At 42.3% G+C, this 20,117-nt stretch overlaps 1 protein-coding gene across 1 annotated transcript in view; it reads left to right on the top strand.

The window, feature by feature from the left end:
• The first annotated feature begins 463 nt into the window (after window positions 1–463).
• Window positions 464–20,117, top strand: part of GRIN3B (glutamate ionotropic receptor NMDA type subunit 3B) — a 145,595-nt gene continuing 125,941 nt past the window's right edge. Inside the window, exon 1 of the mRNA XM_040420411.1 lies at window positions 464–889. Within this exon, the coding sequence (XP_040276345.1) occupies window positions 464–889 (426 nt within the window). The remainder of the gene's footprint in view (window positions 890–20,117) is intronic.

Genomic DNA, 20,117 nt, shown 5'->3' with positions numbered 1-20,117 from the left:
GACCTCCTCTCTTCTGGTCCCTCTCTCCCTCCTGGTCTCTCTCCCTCCCCTCCCTCACCCTGTTCTGTCAGTATCACCAGACTCCAGCAAACAGTGGCAGAGCTGAGCTCAACTCAGCATCCAGTCTGATTCATCCTGGACTGACTTCTTTCCTTAGATTCTCAGCATCTACTTCTCATCGCTCTATATTGACATTTTGCCCTCTTTCTTCATACACCACAACATTTTACCTGTATAGATGATGACCACCTTTATCCTTGTACATTCCCTTTGACCTGCTTTCTCCTGCACTTTATTCTTCCTCATCACTGTTTTCTGCCTTCTCTCACCATCTCCCTGTTGCCTGTTTGGTTTCTTCATTCAGTATCTCAGCTTCATCACCTTTAAATCATTCTCCACATTTCTACATCTGTCGTTTCTTCATCCACTTTTCCTTGTCCCCTCCTCTTTTGGCTTTACCTCCATGGATATTCTGCACTGGTTTTGTGTATACCTTAGTGTATTCTGCAGCTTGGTGCCTTGCTTCGGTCATCCACAGCCATGTCGTATTCTTGCCCGTATTGGGCACACAGTTCGTCTTGGTGCCCTCTTACCCTTGGCTGGACACTCACAGACCAGAATCCAGAATGTTCTGTCCCGAATCAGTCGCAGCAGTTTGCTCCCATACAATCTGAGTTTGGAGGTGGTTTCGGGCGCACCAAGGGAGAGGGATCCTGTCTCATTGGCACAATGGTTATGCCAGGTAATAGTAGCCCAAGGAGTGGCTGCAGTGCTGGCATTCCCTCAGTCACAGGAGGAGCTGCTACAATTGGAATTTCTGTCAAGTTTTTTGGAGATACCATTTCTCAGTATTCTGGAGCAGGAGCAGATCATGCCACTGACCACTAAGGTAACTCCATAAAACCATTTGTCAAACCACACATTTATCAGAGCATGACACATAAAAGTTAATAATTAGTTGTATGCATGAAAATTTTAAATATTAGGGTCCACTAAATATTTCCACCAAACTTTAAGTTCTCTTAAGTTCCATATCCTAATACATCTAACTAAACATTATGTATATCAAAAAGTCCTTCACTCCAGTCATTCATCTGACAGTTATCACAACACATATTCATTCAATGTTTCTTATTCAGTTCATTTCTAGGTCTCCTTCTCCTCAGTGTCAATTATGAATAGATTCCTGTCTGTCCCATGCCCTGTTCATTGGACAATCAGTCTACTGAACTCCAGCCAATCCTAGTGGATCATTAGTCATACTAAGTGTTATGTATGTGTAGTTAACGGTCACGTGTCATTTTAGCTAACATTTATATTGTGTACACATGGATTTTCTCATTTATATCTTTATCCGTTATCACATGGTGACACTTGTATTTATATGTGTTGCACACCACTTCTTGCTAATGTAAGGCTACTTTCACATCTGCGTTTTCAATTCCACTATTCCGTCATAGGATCTCAATAGCGGAAGAAAACGCTTCAGTTTTGTCCCCATTCATTGTTAATCGGGACAAAACTGAACAAAACGGAATGCACCAAAATGCATTCCGTTCCGTTTGGTTGTGTCCCCATCGCGCTCCATGACGGATCTGCAAAAATGCTAATGTTAAAGTAGCCTAATTCATATAATAGTAAGACATGAATTTGTTAGATGCAGTTCAGTTCTGCTATGTATAAAAGTCAACAACACAAACGGGGTCATTTACGATCAGAAATGCGTCTATTTTAGGCCTATTTCTGGTGCAGATTGTAGCCAAAGATTATTTGCACCGCAATCTGGAACTTTTTCCCACTCGCACCAGATCTAAAAAATTGGGTGTTATGTTTCTGTTAACACTGAGTTTATGAAATATCTTCATTTACTATTGTTAAGACAAATAGGTTGTAAGATTTTTCATATACAAATGGGATGGCATGTAAAGCGGTGACAGAGGGAGCATTTGCGGGGTGCCGATGTGTGTGAAGGCTGGCTGGGGTCTCGTGTAGGCCCCAGACCAGCCTTGAGTCATTTCCAGCAGGCTGCGCACTGATATTAAAATGCAATGCACTATAGGAATAATGCATTGCATTTTAAAATCAATCAGAATGCTGTCTGTTATAGTCCCCTATTCAATAAAAAAAAATCCCATTAAAAAAACTATGCTTTTTTTTCCATTGAAAATACGCTTTTCAATGAAAAAAAAATCTCACCCATATGTTTGGTATTGCAGTGTCCGTAACGACCCGGACTACATAAATATCACGTAAATTATCCCCTACGGTGAACGCCGTAAAAAAGTTAATAAATAAATAAACAGAATTGGTCATTTATTCTTAGTTGCTACCGAAAAAACATAATAATAAGCGATCAAAAAGTGACATTTACTTCAAAATGATACCAATGAAAAATAGAAGTCGTCCCGCAAAAATCAAGCCCTCACACAACTCCATAGAAATAAAAATAAAAAGTTATGGGTCTTGGGAAGCAGCAATGCAAAAAAAAATAAGGAATTTTATTGCAGAAAAGTTGTAAAACGGAAAAAATATATATGTATTTGGTATCACTGTAATCTTAGTGACCCAGAGAATAAATATATTATGTTATTTGTACCGAAAAATTAACTCCATAAAATGTATAACGTAAAAACGCTGTGGCAGTATTGCTATTTTTCCCCATCTCCCTCCCAGAAAGAGTTAATAAAAGTTAATCAGAAAGTTATGTGGCGCCATTAAAAACGACAACTTGTCCCGCAAAAAACAAGCCCTCATAAAGCTATATAGACGGAAAAATAAAAAAGTTATAGCTCTTGGAACGCAACGATGAAAAAAGGAAGACAAACGCTTGGTCAGTAGGGTCCAAAACAGGCTGGGGTTAAAAGAAATTGTGCACTACAATTTCACTGGTCGTTACATGGACAGTAGGCCTACAGTATGCATGTAACATGCTCCACCTACATGGGGCAATATACTATGGTGGACGGTGGTAGATATACTTTAGCTTTAGAATGAAAGGTTCCCAAACTTTCTGAAATACTGGGGACATTTAGTACTACTAATTGATCAGTTACACATGCTTTCTGATAAAATTGATGCATGTTGCTGGATATATAGACACTTTTCTTACTCCACTTATTTGGCTCATTTTAGATCAATAAATGAGGCAAAGCCATGCCCTCTTTACAAGATACTTTTTAAACCTGTTTGGTGGGGCACAAAAAGTATCTAAAACAAAAAATAAATCTGCCGCAAGACAATTCTGGTGCAAAGTGAGCTACAATTCAGGCACATTTAGCTTAGAAATTCTCAGTCACTGTGTTTTTTTAAATTCTTCAGCATTTTCATTATTTCTTCTTCTTGTCAATAAATGAAAACATTCATTACGCCTCAAAAAAAATGCTGCAAAAATGCTTTTTTAAGGCATTTTTGGGTGGATTCACACATAGTTTATTTGTCAGGAGTTTACCCAGCTGACATACTGTGTATGGTTGTGCTGGGAGGGTTGCAATGCTGACCGTGGAGGCCTGGCTGGTCAACCTATTAGTGAGGCTGAAAGCCGAGCCAATCAGGTTCCTGGCTCGGCATCCAATCCCAGAGCTAGGTGGGAGATTTGAGTCTGCTACTCAATCATCACAAGTTGCCTGTGATTGCCTATAGTGTCCTGGCTCTGTTTGTACTTCCATGCTTTGGGTCTGAACTCAAGACCTGCTTGTTAACCATCTGTGTACCGACCTTGACTTGTTTTCTGGTCTATTGATTTGGCTTCTATGGATTCTCATGATATCCTGACTATATTTCTGGATTAACCACCTGTCTGCTGAATCGGCAACTACTGATTTTCCTGGTGTTCTTCCCGTGGCAAGTGTCTGAATTCACCCCTTGTCCGCCATTTTGGCACTATTTGTCTCTCACGTTTCTGACTGCTTCTAGCAAACTCGCACCAGTTTTCTGCTACCTTACTCCTTAGACAAAATCTTGGACCCTAGCTACCAAACTAATCTGGCCTTGCAGCAGGATCTGTAGAGGAGCCTAGCCTTAGCTTCCTACCAACAGGACTGGTTAAGAAAGACTGGTAGAAATTTCTGAGTTTGCTGGCTATGGTTCTGGACAGAGAGCATAATTAATCATATTTTTTTTTCTGCCATTTTTGAGGGCTATTGCAGTCTTTGGTGTGATTGTGCAGTATCTTTTAGGCTAAAAATGCCAGCTCCAGATATTACAGGACAAACAAGCATTTTTTGTTCTAGTGGCATTTTTTCACTCTGTGTGTTTTTGGCTCAATGGCATTTGTTTTAAAAAGCATGCTCTAGGACTGCAATTTTTTTCCCTGGCATTTTTCTCCCATAGACTTTAACAGTTTTTTTTGCAGCTTAAAAAAAAATTAAAACTTATGGGCAATGAATATTGTCATTTTTACATTATATACATTCCTATTAAAAAACAACAGGCTAAAATGCTATTAAAGAACACCAGGTGCTAAAACATACTATACAGGGAGTGCAGAATTATTAGGCAAGTTGTATTTTTGAGGATTAATTTTATTATTGAACAACAACCATGTTCTCAATGAACTCAAAAAACTCATTAATATCAAAGCTGAATATTTTTGGAAGTAGTTTTTTGTTTGTTTTTAGTTTTAGCTATTTTAGGGGGATATCTGTGTGTGCAGGTGACTATTACTGTGCATAATTATTAGGCAACTTAACAAAAAACAAATATATACCCATTTCAATTATTTATTTTTACCAGTGAAACCAATATAACATCTCAACATTCACAAATATACATTTCTGACATTCAAAAACAAAACAAAAACAAATCAGTGACCAATATAGCCACCTTTCTTTGCAAGGACACTCAAAAGCCTGCCATCCATGGATTCTGTCAGTGTTTTGATCTGTTCACCATCAACATTGCGTGCAGCAGCAACCACAGCCTCCCAGACACTGTTCAGAGAGGTGTACTGTTTTCCCTCCTTGTAAATCTCACATTTGATGATGGACCACAGGTTCTCAATGGGGTTCAGATCAGGTGAACAAGGAGGCCATGTCATTAGATTTTCTTTTTATACCCTTTCTTGCCAGCCACGCTGTGGAGTACTTGGACGCGTGTGATGGAGCATTGTCCTGCATGAAAATCATGTTTTTCTTGAAGGATGCAGACTTCTTCCTGTACCACTGCTTGAAGAAGGTGTCTTCCAGAAACTGGCAGTAGGACTGGGAGTCGAGCTTGACTCCATCCTCAACCCGAAAAGGCCCCACAAGCTCATCTTTGATGATACCAGCCCAAACCAGTACTCCACCTCCACCTTGCTGGCGTCTGAGTCGGACTGGAGCTCTCTGCCCTTTACCAATCCAGTCACAGGCCCATCCATCTGGCCCATCAAGACTCACTCTCATTTCATCAGTCCATAAAACCTTAGAAAAATCAGTCTTGAGATATTTCTTGGCCCAGTCTTGACGTTTCAGCTTGTGTGTCTTGTTCAGTGGTGGTCGTCTTTCAGCCTTTCTTACCTTGGCCATGTCTCTGAGTATTGCACACCTTGTGCTTTTGGGCACTCCAGTGATGTTGCAGCTCTGAAATATGGCCAAACTGGTGGCAAGTGGCATCTTGGCAGCTGCACGCTTGACTTTTCTCAGTTCATGGGCAGTTATTTTGCACCTTGGTTTTTCCACACGCTTCTTGCGACCCTGTTGACTATTTTAAATGAAACGCTTGATTGTTCGATGATCACGCTTCAGAAGCTTTGCAATTTTAACCACCTCCGGACCGCCTAACGCAGGATCGCGTTCCGGAGGTGGCAGCCCTGCGCAGAGTCACGCATATATGCATCATCTCGCGAGACGCGAGATTTCCTGTGAACGCGCGCACACAGGCGCGCGCTCACAGGAACGGAAGGTAAGAGAGTTGATCTCCAGCCTGCCAGCGGCGATCGTTCGCTGGCAGGCTGGAGATGTGTTTTTTTTAACCCCTAACAGGTATATTAGACGCTGTTTTGATAACAGCGTCTAATATACCTGCTACCTGGTCCTCTGGTGGTCCCCTTTGTTTAGATCGACCACCAGAGGACACAGGTAGCTCAGTAAAGTAGCACCAAGCACCACTACACTACACTACACCCCCCCCCCCCCCCGTCACTTATTAACCCCTTATTAGCCCCTGATCACCCCATATAGACTCCCTGATCACCCCCTTGTCATTGATTACCCCCCTGTCATTGATTACCCCCCCTGTCATTGATTACCCCCCTGTCATTGATCAACCCCCTGTAAAGCTCCATTCAGACGTCCGCATGATTTTTACGGATCCACTGATAAATGGATCGGATCCGCAAAACGCATCCGGACGTCTGAATGAAGCCTTACACGGGCGTGATCAATGACTGTGGTGATCACCCCATATAGACTCCCTGATCACCCCCCTGTCATTGATTACCCCCCTGTAAAGCTCCATTCAGATGTCCGCATGATTTTTACGGATGCACTGATAGATGGATCGGATCTGCAAAACGCATCCGGACGTCTGAATGAAGCCTTACAGGGGCATGATCAATGACTGTGGTTATCACCCCATATAGACTCCCTGATCACCCCCCTGTCATTGATTGCCCCCCTGTAAAGCTCCATTCAGATGTCCGCATGATTTTTACGGATGCACTGATAGATGGATCGGATCCGCAAAACGCATACGGACGTCTGAATGAAGCCTTACAGGGGCATGATCAATGACTGTGGTTATCACCCCATATAGACTCCCTGATCACCCCCCTGTCATTGATCACCCCCCCTGTCATTGATTACCCCCCTGTAAAGCTCCATTCAGATGTCCGCATGATTTTTACGGATGCACTGATAGATGGATCGGATCCGCAAAACGCATACGGACGTCTGAATGAAGCCTTAGAGGGGCATGATCAATGACTGTGGTTATCACCCCATATAGACTCCCTGATCATTCCCCTGTCATTAATTACCCCCCTGTATAGTTTATTTGTCAGGAGTTTACCCAGCTGACATACTGTGTATGGTTGTGCTGGGAGGGTTGCAATGCTGACCGTGGAGGCCTGGCTGGTCAACCTATTAGTGAGGCTGAAAGCCGAGCCAATCAGGTTCCTGGCTCGGCATCCAATCCCAGAGCTAGGTGGGAGATTTGAGTCTGCTACTCAATCATCACAAGTTGCCTGTGATTGCCTATAGTGTCCTGGCTCTGTTTGTACTTCCATGCTTTGGGTCTGAACTCAAGACCTGCTTGTTAACCATCTGTGTACCGACCTTGACTTGTTTTCTGGTCTATTGATTTGGCTTCTATGGATTCTCATGATATCCTGACTATATTTCTGGATTAACCACCTGTCTGCTGAATCGGCAACTACTGATTTTCCTGGTGTTCTTCCCGTGGCAAGTGTCTGAATTCACCCCTTGTCCGCCATTTTGGCACTATTTGTCTCTCACGTTTCTGACTGCTTCTAGCAAACTCGCACCAGTTTTCTGCTACCTTACTCCTTAGACAAAATCTTGGACCCTAGCTACCAAACTAATCTGGCCTTGCAGCAGGATCTGTAGAGGAGCCTAGCCTTAGCTTCCTACCAACAGGACTGGTTAAGAAAGACTGGTAGAAATTTCTGAGTTTGCTGGCTATGGTTCTGGACAGAGAGCATAATTAATCATATTTTTTTTTCTGCCATTTTTGAGGGCTATTGCAGTCTTTGGTGTGATTGTGCAGTATCTTTTAGGCTAAAAATGCCAGCTCCAGATATTACAGGACAAACAAGCATTTTTTGTTCTAGTGGCATTTTTTCACTCTGTGTGTTTTTGGCTCAATGGCATTTGTTTTAAAAAGCATGCTCTAGGACTGCAATTTTTTTCCCTGGCATTTTTCTCCCATAGACTTTAACAGTTTTTTTTGCAGCTTAAAAAAAAATTAAAACTTATGGGCAATGAATATTGTCATTTTTACATTATATACATTCCTATTAAAAAACAACAGGCTAAAATGCTATTAAAGAACACCAGGTGCTAAAACATACTATACAGGGAGTGCAGAATTATTAGGCAAGTTGTATTTTTGAGGATTAATTTTATTATTGAACAACAACCATGTTCTCAATGAACTCAAAAAACTCATTAATATCAAAGCTGAATATTTTTGGAAGTAGTTTTTTGTTTGTTTTTAGTTTTAGCTATTTTAGGGGGATATCTGTGTGTGCAGGTGACTATTACTGTGCATAATTATTAGGCAACTTAACAAAAAACAAATATATACCCATTTCAATTATTTATTTTTACCAGTGAAACCAATATAACATCTCAACATTCACAAATATACATTTCTGACATTCAAAAACAAAACAAAAACAAATCAGTGACCAATATAGCCACCTTTCTTTGCAAGGACACTCAAAAGCCTGCCATCCATGGATTCTGTCAGTGTTTTGATCTGTTCACCATCAACATTGCGTGCAGCAGCAACCACAGCCTCCCAGACACTGTTCAGAGAGGTGTACTGTTTTCCCTCCTTGTAAATCTCACATTTGATGATGGACCACAGGTTCTCAATGGGGTTCAGATCAGGTGAACAAGGAGGCCATGTCATTAGATTTTCTTTTTATACCCTTTCTTGCCAGCCACGCTGTGGAGTACTTGGACGCGTGTGATGGAGCATTGTCCTGCATGAAAATCATGTTTTTCTTGAAGGATGCAGACTTCTTCCTGTACCACTGCTTGAAGAAGGTGTCTTCCAGAAACTGGCAGTAGGACTGGGAGTCGAGCTTGACTCCATCCTCAACCCGAAAAGGCCCCACAAGCTCATCTTTGATGATACCAGCCCAAACCAGTACTCCACCTCCACCTTGCTGGCGTCTGAGTCGGACTGGAGCTCTCTGCCCTTTACCAATCCAGTCACAGGCCCATCCATCTGGCCCATCAAGACTCACTCTCATTTCATCAGTCCATAAAACCTTAGAAAAATCAGTCTTGAGATATTTCTTGGCCCAGTCTTGACGTTTCAGCTTGTGTGTCTTGTTCAGTGGTGGTCGTCTTTCAGCCTTTCTTACCTTGGCCATGTCTCTGAGTATTGCACACCTTGTGCTTTTGGGCACTCCAGTGATGTTGCAGCTCTGAAATATGGCCAAACTGGTGGCAAGTGGCATCTTGGCAGCTGCACGCTTGACTTTTCTCAGTTCATGGGCAGTTATTTTGCACCTTGGTTTTTCCACACGCTTCTTGCGACCCTGTTGACTATTTTAAATGAAACGCTTGATTGTTCGATGATCACGCTTCAGAAGCTTTGCAATTTTAACCACCTCCGGACCGCCTAACGCAGGATCGCGTTCCGGAGGTGGCAGCCCTGGGCAGAGTCACGCATATATGCATCATCTCGCGAGACGCGAGATTTCCTGTGAACGCGCGCACACAGGCGCGCGCTCACAGGAACGGAAGGTAAGAGAGTTGATCTCCAGCCTGCCAGCGGCGATCGTTCGCTGGCAGGCTGGAGATGTGTTTTTTTTAACCCCTAACAGGTATATTAGACGCTGTTTTGATAACAGCGTCTAATATACCTGCTACCTGGTCCTCTGGTGGTCCCCTTTGTTTAGATCGACCACCAGAGGACACAGGTAGCTCAGTAAAGTAGCACCAAGCACCACTACACTACACTACACCCCCCCCCCCCGTCACTTATTAACCCCTTATTAGCCCCTGATCACCCCATATAGACTCCCTGATCACCCCCTTGTCATTGATTACCCCCCTGTCATTGATTACCCCCCCTGTCATTGATTACCCCCCTGTCATTGATCAACCCCCTGTAAAGCTCCATTCAGACGTCCGCATGATTTTTACGGATCCACTGATAAATGGATCGGATCCGCAAAACGCATCCGGACGTCTGAATGAAGCCTTACACGGGCGTGATCAATGACTGTGGTGATCACCCCATATAGACTCCCTGATCACCCCCCTGTCATTGATTACCCCCCTGTAAAGCTCCATTCAGATGTCCGCATGATTTTTACGGATGCACTGATAGATGGATCGGATCTGCAAAACGCATCCGGACGTCTGAATGAAGCCTTACAGGGGCATGATCAATGACTGTGGTTATCACCCCATATAGACTCCCTGATCACCCCCCTGTCATTGATTGCCCCCCTGTAAAGCTCCATTCAGATGTCCGCATGATTTTTACGGATGCACTGATAGATGGATCGGATCCGCAAAACGCATACGGACGTCTGAATGAAGCCTTACAGGGGCATGATCAATGACTGTGGTTATCACCCCATATAGACTCCCTGATCACCCCCCTGTCATTGATCACCCCCCCTGTCATTGATTACCCCCCTGTAAAGCTCCATTCAGATGTCCGCATGATTTTTACGGATGCACTGATAGATGGATCGGATCCGCAAAACGCATACGGACGTCTGAATGAAGCCTTAGAGGGGCATGATCAATGACTGTGGTTATCACCCCATATAGACTCCCTGATCATTCCCCTGTCATTAATTACCCCCCTGTAAAGCTCCATTCAGATGTCCGCATTATTTTTACGGATGCACTGATAGATGGATCGGATCCGCAAAACGCATCCGGACGTCTAAATGAAGCCTTACAGGGGCATGATCAATGACTGTGGTTATCACCCCATACAGACTCCCTGATCACACCCCTGTCATTGATCACCCCCCCTGTCATTGATCACCCTCTGTAAGGCTCCATTCAGACATTTTTTTGGCCCAAGTTAGCGGAATTATAATTTTTTTTTCTTACAAAGTCTCCACTAACTTGTGTCAAAAAATAAAATCTCACATGAACTCACCATACCCCTCACGGAATCCAAATGCGTAAAATTTTTTAGACATTTATATTCCAGACTTCTTCTCACGCTTTAGGGCCCCTAGAATGCCAGGGCAGTATAAATACCCCACATGTGACCCCATTTCGGAAAGAAGACACCCCCAGGTATTCCGTGAGGGGCATATTGAGTCCATGAAAGATTGAAATTTTTGTCCCAAGTTAGCGGAAAGGGAGACTTTGTGAGAAAAAAATTAAAAATATCAATTTCCGCTAACTTGTGCCAAAAAAAAAAAATTTCTATGAACTCGCCATGCCCCTCATTGAATACCTTGGGGTGTCTTCTTTCCAAAATGGGGTCACATGTGGGGTATTTATACTGCCCTGGCATTCTAGGGGCCCCAAAGCGTGAGAAGAAGTCTGGTATCCAAATGTCTAAAAATGCCCTCCTAAAAGGAATTTGGGCACCTTTGCGCATCTAGGCTGCAAAAAAGTGTCACACATCTGGTATCGCCGTACGCAGGAGAAGTTGGGGAATGTGTTTTGGGGTGTCATTTTACATATACCCATGCTGGGTGAGATAAATATCTTGGTCAAATGCCAACTTTGTATAAAAAAATGGGAAAAGTTGTCTTTTGCCAAGATATTTCTCTCACCCAGCAAGGGTATATGTAAAATGACACCCCAAAACACATTCCCCAACTTCTCCTGAATACGGCGATACCACATGTGTGACACTTTTTTGCAGCCTAGGTGGGCAAAGGGGCCCATATTCCAAAGAGCACCTTTAGGATTTCACAGGTCATTTACCTACTTACCACACATTAGGGCCCCTGGAAAATACCAGGGCAGTATAACTACCCCACAAGTGACCCCATTTTGGAAAGAAGACACCCCAAGGTATTCCGTGAGGGGCATGGCGAGTTCCTCGAATTTTTTATTTTTTGTCACAAGTTAGTGGAAAATGCTGATTTTTTTTTTTTTTTCATACAAAGTCTCATATTCCACTAACTTGTGACAAAAAATAAAAACTTCCATGAACTCACTATGCCCCTCACGGAATACCTTGGGGTGTCTTCTTTCCAAAATGGGGTCACTTGTGGGGTAGTTATACTGCCCTGGCATTCTAGGGGCCCAAATGTGTGGTAAGGAGTTTGAAATCAAATTCTGTAAAAAATGACCTGTGAAATCCGAAAGGTGCTCTTTGGAATATGGGCCCCTTTGCCCACCTAGGCTGCAAAAAAGTGTCACACATCTGGTATCTCCGTACTCAGGAGAAGTTGGGGAATGTGTTTTGGGGTGTCATTTTACATATACCCATGCTGGGTGAGAGAAATATCTTGGCAAAAGACAACTTTTCCCATTTTTTTTATACAAAGTTGGCATTTGACCAAGATATTTATCTCACCCAGCATGGGTATATGTAAAAAGACACCCCAAAACACATTCCTCAACTTCTCCTGAATACAGAGATACCAGATGTGTGACACTTTTTTGCAGCCTAGGTGGGCAAAGGGGCCCATATTCCAAAGAGCACCTTTCGGATTTCACTCGTCATTTTTTACAGAATTTGATTTCAAACTCCTTACCACACATTTGGGCCCCTAGAATGCCAGGGCAGTATAACTACCCCACAAGTGACCCCATTTTGGAAAGAAGAGACCCCAAGGTATTCGCTGATGGGCATAGTGAGTTCATAGAACTTTTTATTTTTTGTCACAAGTTAGTGGAATATCATTTTCCGCTAACTTGTGACAAAAAATAAAAAGTTCTATGAACTCACTATGCCCATCAGCGAATACCTTAGGGTGTGTACTTTCCGAAATGGGGTCATTTGTGGGGTATTTGTACTGTCTGGGCATTGTAGAACCTCAGGAAACATGACAGGTGCTCAGAAAGTCAGAGCTGCTTCAAAAAGCGGAAATTCACATTTTTGTACCATAGTTTGTAAACGCTATAACTTTTACCCAAACCATTTTTTTTTTACCCAAACATTTTTTTTTTATCAAAGACATGTAGAACAATAAATTTAGAGCAAAATTTATATATGGATCTCGTTTTTTTTTGCAAAATTTGACAACTGAAAGTGAAAAATGTCATTTTTTTGCAAAAAAATCGTTAAATTTCGATTAATAACAAAAAAAGTAAAAATGTCAGCAGCAATGAAATACCACCAAATGAAAGCTCTATTAGTGAGAAGAAAAGGAGGTAAAATTCATTTGGGTGGTAAGTTGCATGACCGAGCAATAAACCGCTAAAGTTGTGGAGTGCCGATTTGTAAAAAAGGGCCTGGTCTTTAGGGGGGTATAAACCTGTGGTCCTTAAGTGGTTAAATAGAACTTTAAAGGGAGTCTGTCACCCAAGACAAACCAAGAGCATAGTTAGATAGGTGTCGGTCACTTGAAGGAAAGTTTGTTTCCCCTTCCCGATCCGAGGTTCCATTCCTGAAATATGAGCATTTTTTGTGATATGCAAATTAGGTGTTTGGTGCAATAAGGATGCATCAAAGCTCCGCTCCTTCAATTGCCCATCCCCTTCCTCCCTGTTTGATTGACGGAGCCCAGTGTTCTCATGCATGTGCCATAATTTTGTGTATCAACGCATAGCCCTGATACTTGCTAGAGTTGATATCTGCTGTATTGTACTTGTGCCAATATCTGAAGCAGCACTGCATGGGCTAGGGAAACGCTGTATTCCATCTAACTGCCTGATACTGTCAATTGATGCAGGGAGGGAGGGTCTGGGCACTGGAAGGAGCAGAGTTTTGGTGAGACGAGAGCAATGGTGATGTCTCGTTGCGCCAAACAGCTCATTTTCATATTATAAAAAACAGTCATCTCAGAAATGGAGCCACGGACCAGGAAGAGGAAAAAACATTTTATTCAGGTGACCTACAGCTATCTGTGCTCTTGGTTGGACAGGGAGATCTCTGGTGACAGACTCCCTTTAAGGCTATTTCAGACGACGTGTCATGGCTTTGTCCATTTTGTGGAACACAAACAGCGGATACGCAAATAATGGGCACTGGCCATGTGTACAATTGACTTCAGTGGGTCTGCAATAAACAAGATGTGGCCAAAGGGCATTATCTTTTGCGGCACGGCTGCACATGGAAGCCATTTCTTGTGGTTCCAGGTCGGTGCGGCTGTGTACAATATAGGACATGTCCTATCTTTGTCCCAACATGAGTATCACAGACCCATTGAAGTTAATGGATCTTCACAACAATGCAGGGTGCACCCGGCCGGTACCTATGTTTTGTGGATCTCTGGTTTGTAGTGTGCAAAACAGACATGGCCGTGACACAGTGGTGTGAATGGGGCCTAAGCAGTAGAGTGTGGATGGGGAATTCTGCACATTAGATGCTATATAAGGCATTGAATATTTGGATATTTAACCCCTTCCTGACTGCCATACGGCTATATACGTGCTATCTGCACATACCCCGTGCAGATAGCACATATATAAATGTCATGGCAGATCTTTAATCCAAGCGCTGTAAAGCGCTTGGATTAAAGCTTCTGCAGTTGACCAGACCACAGGGGCAACACATGAGTTACGGTGGGCCGATGGAGGTAGTAGTTAATTTACTCACGGTTAGCAGAGCCTCCCTGGGTCGTCATGCAGCACTACAGCACTAAATCCTCTGGAGCACTCTCTATTGCAGGGAACACAAGCCAGATGTTGGTTGAGGTGCCCTTGATGGTATAGGTGTTTAAGGTGCTTTGGGGGCTCGGCCTCTGTGTTCGTGACGCCAGCACCATAAGGTGCAAATGTTGAGAGTTGCAGAAAGGATGAGGAGTCAGTTGTAGTAAAACAGTTGAACATTTACTGAATCAATCGTCTCAGGACAGTTGGTAAAGTTCATCAATACAGGAAAAGCAATAATCCAGATGTTGGTTTAACTGTAATTCCTTATAACAAGTCTGGCAATTGTCAGTTGAGGAGTTCTCTAATGCTGTTACTTTACAGGCTAAGAATGGGTAAATTTGCACTAAGTCCACTTTCTAGCACTCAGGTGCCGAATTTAGTGGTTTCCTTACTTCATATTGAGCAATCCAATAAGGGTGTTCTCCCTTGTGGCAGGCAAACTCTCTGCTACATTATTTGATGCAGGATGCTCTCTTGAAATATTCAAGTCCACTATGTCTCAGAAGGCGTTTAGTGGAAAAGGACAATTCTGCGCACTAATTATCCAGTTGTGTCCAGGTACCTTTAAGTTCCTCCCGGTCACTGGTGCTGGTGAAGTCCCTTGGCTAGAATCAGCTCTAATCTTTACTAGACTTGCTTTATATTCATACTTAGACTTACTGTCTTGTGCTGGGCTGCAGTAAACTCTTGGTTTGACCTCTCCAGGCTTGATCAGGGCCCAGAGGAAAGAAAGACAGCTATATCTTGGACTCAGCCTGCTTTGCTCCTTCATACACTTCCTTCTCCTCTCTCAACACAACTACTTCCTTCCACTTCCTTTTACTCTCTCCTAAGTCAGGAAACCCCTGGCTATATATATTATGTTGCGCCAGCACCACCTAGGGGCGAATAAATATAATGACAATGCCAGCCTGATATTAGGAAAATACAAGACATTTAATACATTAAATATATCAGTTAGCAGCAAAAGTTTAAAGTGCCCACATATAGCACATAGTGGGACACTGCACTTCTGCCCCTGTACTGCCACTGTCAGGGACAGTGCAGAGTCCAGTAATGCCAGCAAGGGACCAATCAGAGTGGTCCCTTGCCGGCGATCACTCCGATTGGTTAGTCTGCACAGACTAACCAATCGGATCGCCGCAGTGTAAAAGTGCCGGTTTCAGGCTCTGATCTGCACTCTGCAGATCAGAGCCTGAAATCAGGTACCATTATCCTCCGTGCCCCCAATCTGTGCCGCCAATATGTGAGCCCCCTGCCCCAATCTGTGCCCCCTTCTGTGCGCCCTGCCTCCAGCTTTGCCGGCCGTGCACTGTGTATGTGCCAGCAACTGTGCCTGCCTGCCCCCATCATGCCTGCCCCCATGCATTTTCTCCTCTTATCCCTTGTTAAAATGAAACATTTGAGTTTTTTTGTGAATTTTTTTCTTGTAAAAAATATAATTTTTCATTTTCACAGCCATGTGTTTCTAAATATTATGAAACGTCTCTGAGGTAAAAGTTGTCAGTAAACCCCTCAATGAGTTATTTGAGGGTTATAGTTTCCAAAATAGAGTCACTTTTGGACAGTTTTACTGTAAGGGTGCCCTAGTGTTTCTTCAAATATGACACGACATTTAAAAGTTATTCCAGCAAAGCTTCTCTTCAAAAACCATATGTTGCTCCTTTTCTTCTGAACCCTGCCGTGTGCCCATACAGCTGTTTACGAACATAAATGGGGTGTTTATGTAAACTGAAGAATCATGGTAATAAATATTAAGATTCATTTTGCTGTTAACCCTTGCTGTGTTATAGAAAAAATTGGATTAAAATGAAAAATCTGCACAAAAACTGAAAAATTTAAATTTCACCTCCATTTTCCTTTAATTCTTGTGGGACACCTAAAGGGTTAACAAAGTTTGTAAAACCAGTTTTAAGTAATTTGAGGAGTAAAGTTTCTAAAATGAGGTCATTTATGGGTGGTGTGTATTATGTAAGTACCTCAAAGTGACTTCAGAACTGAATTGGTCCTTGAAAAAGTTGGTTTTGAAAATTTTATAGAAAAGTTGAAATTGCTTCTTAAATTCTAAGCCTTCTAACGTCCTAAAAAAATAAAATGTGATTTTCAAAATGATGCCAACATAAAGTATACATATAGGGAATATTAAGTAAAAACTATCTAATGAAGTATCACTATCTGACTTTAACGCATACAAATTCAAATTTAGAAAATTATATTTTTTTCCAAATTTTCTGTAAATTTTTTATGTTTTATAATATAAAGGTAAAACTTATTGGCCCAAATTTACCCCTAACATTAAGTACGAGAGATTTGCAAAATTAAGCCTGGTCACAAAGGTGAAAAAATGGCTTGGTCTTGAAAGGGTTAAGAGCCATCAGCATAAGAAAGGAGCCAACAGAGCTAATCAATAATGCTAGAAAAACTGACTAAGAAATTCACGTAAGCACTTCCTACTAAATTAAAGTAATTTGAAAAGTGGCAGAACACTGTTGATATTATAAATCCATTTCAATAATGTTGGATCCATATTACTTCAATCTACTTTACAAATATAATAAAGTGGCGTAGTTTAAGACCAAGATTTAAAACCAATGGACAGGAGCAAAATGGGAAATCCTGTAGGCAGTTATTCACTTCTTTCTAAAATGATCATATGTTGGGCTGCAATTCCCCGTTAATATACCAAGAGCTATCTGAAACCTTTTATTGCAGGGAAAAAAACTGGCCCAAATAGCCCACAGGGAGTCACTTATGAAACTGGTGTAACGTAGAAGTGGTTTAGTTGCCCATAGCAACCAATCAGATTCCACTTTTCATTTTGGCCAGTTCCTTTGGAAAATGAAAGGTGGAATCTGATTAGTTTCTATGGGCAACTAAGCCAGTTCTACTTTACACCAGTTTGATAAATGACCCCAACCGTGCCTATGGGCACACAGTAGCCCTGAATGTAGTACGGCACTAAGGTTACCAGAAACCAATACTGCTTAAAGTGGTATTCCGGTTGTTTCAAGTTATTCTCTATTCATAGAAATTAATGGAGCGGTCATGTTCATGCCTGACATGCCACTCCATTCATTTCAGGGGGTACGGTGACCCCTTTCTCGTAATCGTGGTGTCCTAGCGGCAGGATCCCCACCGATCGAATAGTCTAATAACTTGTAACAACCAGAATACCCCTTTAATTCATAAAGCTCTAGGGCCTCTAGGCCATCAATCCTGGCTCAGGCAGGGAGTCTGCTAACAGGGCCAAACTCAACATTTGGAGAGTTCAAAATGTCTTCTTTCAGAGTAGAAGCACCTGGTCTGTCAATTAGGAACATACTAAAACCAAGCTGACACTATCCCCAATTGTTCTGGACATGCAGAGTCTAATGCAGCATACATTTTTTCCCCTTCTTTTTAAAAGACATTTACAGTCCTGGAAAACATTCTAGATGCTATTCCCAGAACCTGAGCAATGCGACAGTGGATCAGTTATGTGGTTACAGGTCCAGTGCAACTACAAACATACGTGTCAGGACGTTGCAAGTGCTGCTTTACAGGAAGACAAGAGAAGTCAGGAGTAATGAGAGACAACTAGATGCCTGTTTTTCAGAACTCAATCTGGGGTGAAGGAGGGGGGGGGCATTTAAGAATTGGGCATGAGGCCCATCATGCTTATAGAGCTTACAGAATTCACAGCACATGTTACACCTAAAACTGCAAGCCTTCCTACATTTACTACATCACCCATCACTCAGACACTTGACACCTAATAGTGGAACCACTATGGCTGGATGTAGCAGGGATATATTTGGTGCTCTAGTGAGAGTCTATCCTAAGTTCTACATCATGGAGCATCACAAACTGATATATTTACAGGGGTTAATTTACAAATTAAAATTAGAAAAAAAAAATATGTTTTAGGATAAGAGATACTAACTTAAAGTGTTTGTCCGGTTAAGAGCTGAACCCGGACATATCACCTTCACCCAGGCAGCCCCACTGAGATGAGAATCGGGGCCTTTCATGCTCCAATGCTCTCTCTTGCCCTGTGCTGAATCGCGCAGGGCAAGGGATTTTTCTGCAGATCCGGTGATGTACCGGGTCTCTGCTAGGCGGAGGCTTCTGCCTAGCAGTGTTCTCGGTGACGTCAACAGCACTAATGGGCAGGCCTGAGTGCTGCCCTAGCCTGTAAAACTGCTAGGGCAGTGCTAAAGCCCACCCATTAGTGCTGGTGACGTCGCCGGTGGCATCACTGCTAGGCGGAAGCCTCCATCCAACAATATAAAAATGTAAACAAAAAAGCCCTTGCCCTTCGCGATACAGCTCAGGGCAAGAGAGAGGATCGGAGCATTTTATGCTCTGGTGCTCATCTCAGAGGGGCTGCCTGGGTGAAAGAGGGGATATTTACAGGTTCAACTCTGAACCCGGACAACCCCTTTAAGCTTATATTACACTGGCAGATCACACAGCTCATTGTCGGGAGGGAAGCAATACTTTACATGCAGCGATCTCCTCCTCAGTGTAGGGAGGAGTGATCGTTATACCTTCGCTTGTCCCCATACTGATTCATTGTTTCCCGGCAGCAGAACATGATTAGACACCACGATCTGCCACCAGCAAATGATGATTTTTAAGCCTGTTGAAAGATTCCAATTACCGGATGAACAGTGTTTGCTTGTTCATCAGGTTATCGGTGGCAGTATTATACTGCCAGATCATCGCAAACGAGCGTTCATACAAATGCTTGTTAGCGATTATCTGCAAGATTATTTGCCAGTGTAATATAAGCTTTAATGGTGTGGTGCAGACTATTTTATATAAATTAATTAAGGAATTATATTTTCATAGATAAGCATTTCTGACAAGTATTTCAGGATTTGGAACAAGTGCAAGGAACAGTACACTTAAATGGGTAATATTGCTTCAATAAATAATGCATGTTAATGTATAAGAAGCTACACTATTTTCCTGTGTACTGTAGGTATCAATTCCTCACAATTTAGAAAATATCTGTTTAAAATAATAAATTAGGAATCTTTATTATTTATTTCCAGGATATAAATAACTGTCCTGGTAAAGGAATGGGCATACAGGAGATCAGTGCTGGAAATGATCTATTACAAATCAATGAGCTGTCTTGTGTTGAGCGCGAATATTCGTATTATGAATTTTTATCAGGAATATCGGCACTTCGAGAATTCGCGAATATTTAGAATATAGAGCTATATATTCGTAATGACGAATATTCTTTTTTTATTTTTTAACACAGTACACATCAGGTGATCATTCCTCCCTTCTTCTAGCTTGTGGGCCAATGAGAAGGCTTTGTCACAGCTTAGCATCCCTAACAACCAATAGAAAAGTGGCCTACCCCTTAGTATATGAGAACCTCCCCAGCAGCCATTTTCTAAAGTTTATTGCAGTTATGAAAGAGACAACAGTGTCATTGCTGTGCTCTTTGCTTTGTTGTATTACATTAGTTGGTAACTTATATACACTCACCTAAAGAATTATTGGGAACACCTGTTCTATTTCTCATTAATACAATTATCTAGTCAACCAATCACATGGCAGTTGCTTCAATGCATTTAGGCGTGTGGTCTCCTGAACTCGAAACTGAATGTCAGAATGGGAAAGAAAGGTGATTTAAGTAATTTTGAGCATGGCATGGTTGTTGGTGCCATACGGGCCGGTCTGAGTATTTCA

This window comes from Bufo bufo, chromosome 2, assembly GCF_905171765.1.
Source record: "Bufo bufo chromosome 2, aBufBuf1.1, whole genome shotgun sequence".
Taxonomy (NCBI): domain Eukaryota; kingdom Metazoa; phylum Chordata; class Amphibia; order Anura; family Bufonidae; genus Bufo; species Bufo bufo.
This window is presented reverse-complemented; position numbering and strand designations above follow the sequence as displayed.